Source organism: Ctenopharyngodon idella, chromosome 12, assembly GCF_019924925.1.
Source record: "Ctenopharyngodon idella isolate HZGC_01 chromosome 12, HZGC01, whole genome shotgun sequence".
In the NCBI taxonomy this organism is placed as follows: domain Eukaryota; kingdom Metazoa; phylum Chordata; class Actinopteri; order Cypriniformes; family Xenocyprididae; genus Ctenopharyngodon; species Ctenopharyngodon idella.
This window is the reverse complement of record NC_067231.1, coordinates 7,568,096-7,579,992: the sequence shown is the minus strand read 5'-3', so window position 1 is coordinate 7,579,992 and position 11,897 is coordinate 7,568,096. Positions and strand designations below refer to the sequence as shown.

Below are 11,897 nucleotides of genomic sequence, written 5' to 3'. Positions count from 1 at the left end.
ATGCTGGAAAACTGAAGAATCTGCAGGACCTGGAGATTTTTTCTGAAGAACAGAGCTCAGTTTGACTGCTCAGGACAAACAAGGGACTCATGAACAACCATTACAAAACAAAAAAACAGTCGTAGATCATCCAGGTAACCACACACAGTATTAAGAATCAATGGTTCACATACTTATGAATAGGGTTATTTTAATAAATTCAGCTATATTTTTGTTTTGTTTTGTGGATTATATGTAAACATCTTATGTAAAATATCTTACTCAGGACACTACTAAATAAAAAATAACATGCATTTTGTATTATCTCCCTTATTTTGTTAAAATTATTAACATTTTCACAGATTCTGCAAGTGGTTCACATACTTTTTCTTGCAGCTGTATATATTTAGAGCAATAACTTAAAGTGCTCTATAATAACCCTTAATAATGAGATGGAGAAGACTTGAAATAAGTATGTTATAATATAATATAGCCACGGAATATGTATTTTCTTGATTATTTTCATAATCGCTTCTTTTGTTAATTACTTCGTATGCAAATTAGGCGAGTGCGTCAAATCAGTTCTTTCCCATTTACTTTTCTTGACTAAAAAAAAAAAAAAACAGGTTAATAGAGAACAGCGCGAGCAGCCCAATGACTGTCACTGGACAGCGTGTCGTCACACGTCCTGTAAACTGCTTTAATTTTAGAGCCGCTTATTCCAGACTGCTATTCTAACCGTGATGAAGCGCTTCAGCGGATTAAGAGCCGCTTTTCACATATTTAGGAGAGACCTCCATCATCAGCACTGTGTGGGAATAATAGGCGCACCTTTCTCTAAAGGACAGGTGAGATATAAAGCCCAAAAAAAAAAAAAAAAAAAGTCCTTTTCTCATTTAAAATAATGATATTCAAGTATGAAAAATAATATGTTTGCATGTAAATGCATGCATGGTGCAGTATGGTGCCGGTCTAGTGCTCATGTTATTGCCTGTTACTGCAGCAGAGGGATGGTGTGCAGAAGGGACCAGACCTCATTCGAGCTGCTGGATTGGTGCAGAAACTTAAAGGGCAAGGTACCACTACACCTCCTGATATTTACGCTGCTTATATATCAATCTTTGAGTACAGTATAATGCATCTAAAATATTTTAAGCAACATTTTTTTTCTTTGTTGTTTATTATACATGTTATATTATACATAATGTATTATCCCTATACATTAATATTAAATATGCAGAGTACAAAGAGGCTGCATGGAATGTTTGATAAAATGTGATTAAAATGGATACAATTTTTAAATTGTGAGCAGCTAAAAAATACAAATAAAAAATATACAGGTGCTGGTCATATAATTAGAATATCATCAAAAAGTTCATTTTTTTATTATAAATTATTTTTAAAAATGAAACTTTCATATATTCTAGATTCCCTACATGTAAAGTAAAACATTTCAAAAGTTTTTATTTTAAATTTTGATGATTAGAGCATACAGCTCATGAAAGTCCAAAATCCAGTATTTCAAAATATTAGAATATTTCCTAAGATCAATCAAAAAATGGATTTGCAAAACAGAAAAGTTCAAGTTCTTTAAAGTATGTTCTTTTGTGCACTCAATACTTGATCGGCAGGACATATTACAGCAAATGACTTGCTCCTAGCACAAATTACTGCATCAGTGAAGTGTGGCATGGAAGTGATCAGCCTGTGGCACTGCTGAGGCACTATTGAGCCTTCAGATCATCTGTATATTGTTGGATGGACTGTTTCTCATCTTTCTCTTGAAAATATCCCATAGATTCAGGTCAGGCATATTGGCTGGCCAATAAAGCACAGTAATATCATGGTCAGCAAACCACTTGGAAGTGGTTTTTGCACTGTGGGCAGATGCTAAAGTCCTGCTGGAAAAGGAAATCAGCATCTCCATAAAGCTTGTCAGCAGATGGAAGCATAAAGTGCTCCAAAATCTCCTGGAAGATGGCTGCATTGACTTTGCACTTGATAAAACACAATGGACCAACACCAGCAGACGTCACGGCCCCCCAAATCATTATTGACTTCAGAAACTTCACACTAGACTTCAAGCAGCTTGGATTCTGTGCCTCTCCAGTCTTCCTTCAGACTCTGGGACCATGATTTCAACATGAAATGCAAAATTTACTTTGATCTGAAAAGAGGACTTTCGACCACTGTTCACTGTCCAGTTCTTTTTCTCCTTAGCCCAGGTAAGATGCTTCTGACGTTGTCTCTGGTTCAGAAGTGGCTTGGTAGTCCTTTTCCTAAAGATGTCTGAGTGTGGTGACTCTTGATGCGCTGACTCCGGCTTCATTCTACTCATTGTGAAGCTCTCCCAAGTGTTTGAATCGGCTTTACTTGACAGTATTCTCAAGCTTGCGGTCATCCCTGTTGCTTGTGCACCTTTGCCTACCCAATTTCTTCCTTCCAGTCAACTTTGCATTTAATATGCTTTGATACATCACTCTGTAAACAGCCACCCCATTCAGTAATGACCTTCTGTGACTTACTCTCTTTGTGGAGGGTGTCAATGATTGTCTTCTGGACCATTGCCAAGTCAGCAGTCTTCCCCATTAGTGTGGTTTCAAAGAACAAAAGATACCCGGAATTTATACTGTAGGGATGGTCATTTAATGAAACTCAAATGTAAATATTCTAATATTTTGAGATACTGGATTTTGGACTTTCATTAGCTGTACGCTCTAATCAACAAATTAAAAAAAAAAACTTTTGAAATGTTTTACTTTACATGTAGGGAATCTAGAATATATGAAAGTTTCACTTTTTAAAATAATTTACAATAAAAAAATGAACTTTTTCACGATATTCTAATTATATGACCAGCACCTGTAGGCTACTTATATACATTCATATACAGTGTTGGGGAAAGTTACTTTTAAAAGTAATGCATTACAATATTGTGTTATTCCGTAAGAAAGTAACTAATTGCATTACTTAGTTACTTTTTATGGAAAGTAATGCACTACGTTTTGCGTAACTTTTTCTCACCTGGGCTAGGCTGTTTGTTTGTTTGTTTGTTTTTATAACAACAAAAAAAGTTATATTTTTGGCAAATGTAAAGACCCTTTCACAGCAAAAGTGAAATGAATAAGCCTTAGGCTGAAGGAAATGCAAATTCACGCCTGTACAGTAGAGGGCGCAGCTCAAACAAACAAGCCTTTTAGCTGTGCTGCCATTCTGGAATACAGAAGAATAGGACACAGCAGGAGAAGTAAATGAGTAAATGTATGCTCATATTTGGTCTAGAACTAGTCTAGAACTAGAATAACCATCATGTTTACACAGTGAACACAACGCCTCGACACTTACTCATGATTTCTCTTAACATGGGGACAGGAGAGCTGAAAATCCAGCTAAAACCAGCCTAAGCTGGTTGGCTGGTCTTAGCTGGTTTAAGATGGAAGTAGCTGGTTTTAGCTGGTCTCCCAGCCTGGGTTAGCTGGTGTTCAGCTGGTTTAAGCTGGTTTCCCAGCCTTCCAGTCTCCTAGCTAACCAAAACACCTCTAAAACCAGCTATGACCAGGCTGGGAGACCAGCTAAAACCAGCCTGACCAGCTTAGGCTGGTTTTAGCTGGATTTTTCAGCAGGGAAATTGGAAAACAAAGTAACTCAGATATTTTGTTGTAAATTTAAAAGTAATGTGTTACTTTAATAGTTATTTGAAAAAAGTAATCTGATTCTATATCTCACGTTACTTGTAATGCGTTACCCCCAGCACTGTTCATATAAGCTTTAACCTAAATCTTGATGTTAAAATGGTAACATTTAATTTGTCAACTACACAACTACTAACTACTAATGCGTATTTTAAGAATTTAGGATGCATGCAGTCGTTATTTATCATCAATGTTGGGGGTAACGCATTACAAGTAACTTGAGTTATGTAATCAGATTACTTTTTTCAAGTAAGGTAACGCATTACTTTTAAATTTACAACAAAATATCTGAGTTACTTTTTCAAATAAGTAATGCAAGTTACTTTGTTTTCTCATATATTGACTGACAGCTCTCCTGTCCCCATGTTGAGAGAAATCATGAGTAAGTGCCGAGGCGTTGTGTGTAAACATGACGGTTATTGTAATTCCAGACTAAATGCGAGCATTTACTCATCTCACTTGCACAAAAACAAAGTCAGTATTCCTCAAAATGAATAAAAACAGAATATTGCACAATACAATCTCAGAATATTGCACAAACATGCAATAATTAAATATATTAAATTAAACATATACTTTATGTATTTAATCTCACTTTATTAACCAATGTCTTTGCTGCTGAACTTTAATGATTAGAACTAGTATTTATTTCACTTTTGGTGTGAAAGGGCCTTTACATTTGCCAAAAATAGAACTTTTTTTTGTTGTTGTTGTTATTAAAAAACAAATAAGCAAGCCCAGTCCAGGTGAGGAAAAAGTAACACAAAAGTAATGTAACACATTACTTTCCATAAAAGGTAACTAAGTAGCATAATTAGTTTATTTTTTAGGGAGTAACACAATATTGTAATGCATTACTTTTAAAAGTAACTTTCCCCAAAACTTCTGGCTCTGTCTAGTCCTGTCATTGCACAAATGTTTTCTAACTTTAAACAAACAGCTAAAGGGACTGATGCCATGAACAGGGGCAGTGGATCAGTGCTGCCATGTGTTGTCTTTATTTATTTACCTAAGAAGATGCGATCTCATAGGAGCAGTAACACTGACGTTCCACCACTCCCCTTTCTCTGTGTATTGCAATATTGTGGATTGGGTTACTAAATAGGAGTGAAGCATGTATTTGCATATCTCAACTCAAACTAACCCAGTAATGTTTAATGCTGTTTCTCCCAAACTTGAGTTGATGGTAGAATGGAAAACTCTGTTTCTAAGAAGTCAAATCAGTGATAGTCTGTCTAAAATGATTTATTTAGACATTCATTTCAAGATTTTTGCATCATTCATTTAATAATTGAATAAGCATACGTTTGAAACTCCATAAGTCACTGTTAAATTTTCAGCCTTCCTTGTTTTTACCTTTTTAAAATTCTGGCTTCATTATATATATATATATATATATATATATATATATGGCAGAAATATATATATTTGAATATAAAATAGCATTACAGTATTAACATAAACTAATACATTTCATGTGCTCTGTATAACTGAATATTGCTTGTTCCACAGCTAACCATATTTTAACCATGTTCATACTTTTTAACTGAATAAAAATATTTTTATATTGTTTTCAACATATATATGCATGGACATATTCATGTTGATTCTAAGCAATAGATGCATTTTTGAAAATATGATTGTTTAAATCAAATCAAATCAATGCAAATAGTTAATAACTATGCCCTGATTTTTTGGAGTTACAGAATTCTTATCTCTACATTTTATGCATGACTGGCAATAGATTTTATATGAAATTCAAATACATGAATCTTAAATTAAAGCCTAAATTATTTTATTTTATTTTATTTTATTTTATTTTATTTTATTTTATTTTATTTTATTTTATTTTATTTTATTTTATTTTATTTTATTTTATTTTATTTTATTTTATTTTATTTTATTTTATTTTATTTTATTTTATTTTATTTTATTTTATTTTATTTATTGGACTGCATGTCCCCTCCCCATTCACTTTAATTATATAGAAAAAAGTAGTCAGTATATTTTTCCTTTACTGTTCCATGTTAAAGCTACAAAATCACACCGGTTATGTGTAAATGATGACAGACTTTTCATGTTGGGGTGAACTATTCCTTTTGAAAGCTACTAAGCTACTGTCCCTCTCCAGGTTGTGTTGTGAAGGATTATGGGAATCTGACATTTGAAGAAGTTCCCAATGATGAGCCCATTGGCAGACTGAAAACTCCGAGAGCAGTCGGCCGAGCCAATGAGCTGCTCGCAGGAGCTGTGCAGAAGGTCAAAAGCGATGGCAACACTTGTGTGATGCTGGGAGGAGATCACAGGTTAATGTGTGCTTCTGTTAAATAAGCTCTTACATTTGGAAGCAGGAAATCATTATTGAACCTGTATGCATATTCTCAACAATATGAATGCTGTTTCTTACAGCTTGGCGATTGGTTCGATCTTTGGTCATGCCACCTCAAGACATGAGTTGAGTGTTTTATGGGTGGACGCACATGCAGACATAAATACACCTTTGACCACGCCAACGGGAAACATTCATGGACAGCCGGTGTCTTACCTCATCCATGAACTGCATTCTAAGGTCTTTAATCATGTCAGCACCTTGTGTTAAAGTTTGTGTAATATGTTACACAGTCAACTCCAACAGAGATGTTTGACTGTAACATCTTAACTTCCTGACTATGGCTGATATGCAGGTGTCAGGATCTCTGCCTTTAGCGCTCTCATAACTAATAAACATTAACAACTAACTTCATAGATCAAATCAAAGAAAATTTAATTAAATTTTCATAAAAGACGAAAAAGCAACCATATGTCACATTTTAGCTAGAAATCAAACAGAAAATGAACCCTGTTTGTTTTTAGAACACTAATGATTCCTTGTTCATTAGACATTATTTTTTATGAAAATTTAAGTTCACCTTAAATTCCCATTAACTGAATGTAACATTTTACTTACTTACTTGATTTTTTGAATGAATGATATTTCAGCAAAATATCATTCATTCATTCATTCATTCATTCATTCCTTTTTGGGTAAAATCTAAAAAATGTAAAACCTAAAAACATTTCTTTGCATAATAATTTCAGAAAGTTCTTACTGTTCACATAAAAGAAAAAAAGAGAGATTAACTGCATTATGTAATTTAAAAGAAAAATAGTTTCCAGTCAACATTTTATGATTTGAAATGATAACATTTTGTACGCTTTTTCTAATTTTTTCAGATTCCCATAATTCCAAATTTCTCATGGTTAAAGCCTTGTGTAGCAGCTAAGGACATTGTCTACATTGGACTCCGAGATGTGGACCCAGAAGAACAGTAAGTTTCTATAATGTTATTAAAAGTGCAAGATAATACATATTTTAAGTAAAACATAGTGCATTATATTATACTATTTCTTTGTTCGTTATGAAGTCCAACTCACTTTTTACATTACAGTTATATCCTGAAGTACCTTGGAATCAAAACGTTCTCCATGACAGAAGTTGACCGACTAGGAATAGCAAAAGTTATGGAGCAGACATGTGATCACATGTTTTCAAAGTAGGTGTGTTACCTCCTTTTTTTGTATTTATTCAAAATATCTTCATAAGAGTACATATTTATTGTGAAAACATTCCTGCCCTTTCTGGATCAGAGTGAAAAAACCTATCCACCTCAGTTTTGACATTGATGCACTGGACCCATCAGTGTCACCTGCGACAGGCACACCTGTAGCGGGAGGACTGACCTATAGAGAGGGGATTTACATCACTGAACACATCTGTCAAACAGGTGAGAACATGAAGATATGTAAGTAGAGAAGTAATTAATAAGCAGTGTTGGTGAAAGTTACTTTTAAATGTAATGTTACATTATTGCATTGCTCCCAAAAAAGTAATTTATTGCATTAGATATTTTTTATGGAAATGTTTTTTGTTTTAATAACAAATAAAAGTTATATTTTTAAAAATTCTGAAGGCCCTTTCAAAGCAAAAGTGAAATAAATAAGCGCAAATTCACACCTGTACTGTAGAGGGCACAGCTCAAACAAACCTTTCAACTGTGCTGTCATTCTGGATTAAAGAATAGGATGAAAGAGAAGTTCAACACTTTTACTTAAAGGGGGTTAGTTCACCCCAAAATGAAAATTATCCCATGATTTACTCACCCTCAAGCCATCCTAGGTGTATATGACCTCTTCTTTCAGACGAACACAATCGGAGAAATATTTAAAAAAAATGTCCTTAGTCCTCCAAGATTTAGAATGGTTGTGAATGGCTGCCCACATTTTGAAGACAAAAAAAAAAATGCATCCATCCATAAAAAAATGAATCCATACGACTCCAGGGGGTTAATAAAGGGCTTCTGAAGCGAATCAATGCGCTTGTGTAAGACAAATATCCTTATTTAAAACGTTAGTTTTAAAGTAAAATAACGAGCTTCTGGTGTGACAGACATACGCATTCAACGTACGTCCAAAAAGATTTTGTAAATTTAAAAGTAATGCATTACTTTACTCATCACCTAAAAATGTAATCTTATTACATAACTCATATTACCTGTAATGTGTTACCCCCAACACTGTTAAAAAGAGTGGCTGTTGTGTTAGCGCCACCTTGTGTCAATTTCAAAACATAACAACAGTAGAACAGTGAATTTAATTTAATGAATTATGATAAATCTACATTATGCCCTACATTCTAGATATCAGCATCAGCTATTAAAAAGCCATATGACCCACTAATTAGAATGTTTCTGTGTTTGGCTATTGCTATAGCAATTTCATTACCATGATCATTCTTAATACTTTTCCATGGACTGTTTGGCCTGTTGACTTTCTTCTTGACTTTATTCCAGGGCTTCTCTCTGCTGTAGACATGGTGGAAGTGAACCCAAAGCAGGGCAAAACAGAGGATGAAATTAAATCAACAGTAAACGCTGCTGTGGATCTGTTACTGGGCTGCTTCGGACGGGTTCGCGAGGGCTCTCATGAGCCAGATTATAAAATGCCAAATCCATAAATCACAGTTCTGTTTTGTTTTTGGGTTCTTTTCTATTATATTTACTTATTCATCTTTAAGACAATTATGTCTTTCTGAATTTAAAAAGACTAAATTGTAATTCACATTTATTTTATTCTTGTATAAAAATGAATTCCAAAGATATATGCAAATTATGCCACAGTATATTTCTATAGTGAATGCAGAAAGTAAAAAACTGTACACAAAGTATGTGTTTTTTCCAAAATAAATAAATAAATAAAAAAAGCCATTGTTGCCAGGTAGATTAGCAATGTTTAATGTAAGAACTAAAACAAGTAAAAATATATTTAACCTTATAAAGCCTATATATACTTTATCATATTTGATATGGAAATTTCTCTAAATTGTCTCTAAATTATCAACATGATCAAAACTTTGCTGAAAAAAAAAACTGTACACAATCTAGTACATGCCTTCTGTTGCAAGTAAAAGGCCTTTTACCATAATTCTAAAAATGCTACCTACCCCTCAAACATAAGCAAGTGCAACAAATTGTATATTTGTATATTTGCAAATTGTACAAATTTGTATAATTTGCTCAGTTTGGGGTTCTGAATAAAACTGGGAGTATGAGCTCCTTATTCTCACTACTTCATACTATATGCATACATAAAAGCCTGATGTATCAAATGATACTGAACAAAAACACAAAAAAGATTTTTTTTTTTTTTTTTTTTTGTCTAAAGTTAATCATTTATCAGGCTTCACATGGTTGAAAAATAATCAAAATGTTTTTCCAAATGTTTTTTCACTGAATTCACACAAGGGGCAAAACATATATTTAATAATTTATTTTATTAAGAATGTTATTTTTTTTTTAAAAAGTTATTTTTTCTTTCAATTACTATATTAATAATAGTGTCTGACTCAGTATCTCTGAGTTACCTGTCACCACTGCACAAAAACAAGGGTTTGACATTTTGCTGGTTATATGTGACTGTATGAAAAAATCACCAAATAAATGTTATGCACAGCCAAGACTAGCATGGAAAATCTTCGGTTTGCCTGATTTCAACATGTAATAACAGTTCAGTTAATGTAAGCTTGACTAACAATGAGTAGTCTCAGCCTCGATGTCATGCCTACGTCTGATGCATATGGCACACTTAACTGGAAACACTTCAGGATTTTTAAAGTCATCATCTGGTTGGTTGAATTCTACAAGGATGTCCGGGAGACGTGTGTGTTGCGTTCTTTAATGGTCCACCTGGAAACAAATACCGTGACGCCAAACCCCCTTGTGGAAGAAGAAAACCATCGTGTTTACAACTGTGAGAATGAGCGCTTACCAGGATCAACTAAATGGTGGATTTTCAAAAGTATGTGAAGTTTACGGCTCCATTGTTGCAGTAAACATGCACAATGTTCTTAGATGCACACCAGTCTGTTATTGTAGGGACATCGACATTACATTTTCACACCCCTAAACATGATGCGGAACAAAACGAACTGTGATTGGTTGCGTTACATGCAGTCACACGTCCTCTAGGGCGGTCCTTGGCAAATGAAAGCTGCGATAGAGTCCAGACCTTCTGCCGTCAGTCTGAAAGTCTGGCTACCTGAGACTAAACAATGAGTATTGTGCTCGAAATGTTTGTAGTTTGGTTAAAAGTCGTAAGTATATTTAAAAGTTTCAGCTATTTGCATTTTCTTGCTTAGTTTTCAATGTAAATAATAGAATTTATATGATTTGTACGTCAATATACTGCCCGGCCAAAAAAAAAAAAAAAAAAAAAGTCGCTGTTTGGATTTAAATAGGCACATTTTGAAGAGTCTATGACTGGTTCGTTATTGCTGTGATTATTATGTTTCTAGCATGTTATATGTTTAGGAATAGATCTTTTAACCCTAAATGATGGAGTGTGTAGCTTTCCATTTCTTAAACAACCATGTAGGAAGATGTATCATGGCTATATTCCAGGATGACAAAGCCAAGAATCATCAGGTTCAAATTGTGAAAAAATGGTTGGAGGGAGCATGAAGAATCATTTATACACATTGACCAAAAATTGATGCAACTCTTGGTGGAAATAAATGTTGTGATTTGAAAAAAAAGGATGCCTGATACATCAATTTTTGGTTAAGATCTTGTATTAACAATGCAAGAGTCAAGCACTCTGTAAAGTCTCCCCCAGCACATCCCAAAGACTTTTAATGAATTTAAGGTCAGGACTCAGAGGTGCCAATTCATGAGTAAAAATGATTCTTCATGCTCCCTCCCAACCATTCTTTCACAATTTGAGCCTGATGATTCTTGACATTGTCATCCTGGAATATGACCATGATACGTCTTCCTACATGGCTGTTTAAGAAATAAAAAGCTACACACTCCATCAATTAGGGTTAGAAGAACTGTTCCCAAACATATAAAATGCTAGAAACAATAATCACAGCAATAATGACAGAGTCATAGACTCTTCAATATTTGCCTATTTAAATCCAAACAGCGACTTATTTTTTTGTCTGGGCGGTGTAAATTGGCATAATTAAAGGGTTAGTTCACCCAAAAATGAAAATAGTGTCATTTATTACTCACTCTCATGCCGTTCCACACCCGTAAGACCTTCGTTAATCTTCGGAACACAAATTAAGATATTTTTGTTGAAATCCGATGGCTCAGTGAGGCCTCCATAGCCAGCAATGACATTTCCTTTCTCAAGATCCATTAATGTACTAAAAACATATTTAAATCAGTTCATGTGAGTACAGTGGTTCAATATTAATATTATAAAGCGATGAGAATATTTTTGGTGCGCCAAAAAAACAAAATAACAACTTATATAGTGATGGCTGATTTCAAAACACTGCTCCAGGAAGATTCGGAGCATTATGAATCAGCGTGTCGAATCATGATTCGGATCGCATGTCAAACCGCCAAACTGCTGAAATCACATGACTTTGGCGCTCCGAACTGCGGATTCGACGCGCTGATTCATTGTGCTCCGAAGCTTCATGACGCAGCGTTTTGAAATCGGCCATCACTAAATAATTCGTTATTTTGTTTTTTTGGTGCACCAAAAATATTCTCGTCGCTTTATAATATTAATATTGAACCACTGAACTCACATGAACTGATTTAAATATGTTTTTAGTACATTAATGGATCTTGGGAGAGGAAATGTCATTGCTGGCTATGGAGGCCTCACTGAGCCATCGGATTTCAACAAAAATATCTTAATTTGTGTTCCTAAGATTAACGAAGGTCTTACGGG

General features: G+C 34.2%; 1 protein-coding gene across 1 annotated transcript; it reads left to right on the top strand.

The window, feature by feature from the left end:
- Positions 1-619: 619 nt before the first annotated feature.
- Positions 620-9,668, top strand: arg1 (arginase 1). Its single transcript, XM_051915418.1, has 8 exons — positions 620-827; positions 983-1,055; positions 5,803-5,977; positions 6,081-6,240; positions 6,885-6,979; positions 7,100-7,204; positions 7,299-7,435; positions 8,501-9,668. Exons 1-8 carry the CDS (start codon positions 723-725, stop codon positions 8,662-8,664), a joined length of 1,014 nt encoding a protein of 337 aa, XP_051771378.1. The 5' UTR covers positions 620-722; the 3' UTR covers positions 8,665-9,668.
- The last annotated feature ends 2,229 nt before the right edge of the window (positions 9,669-11,897 follow it).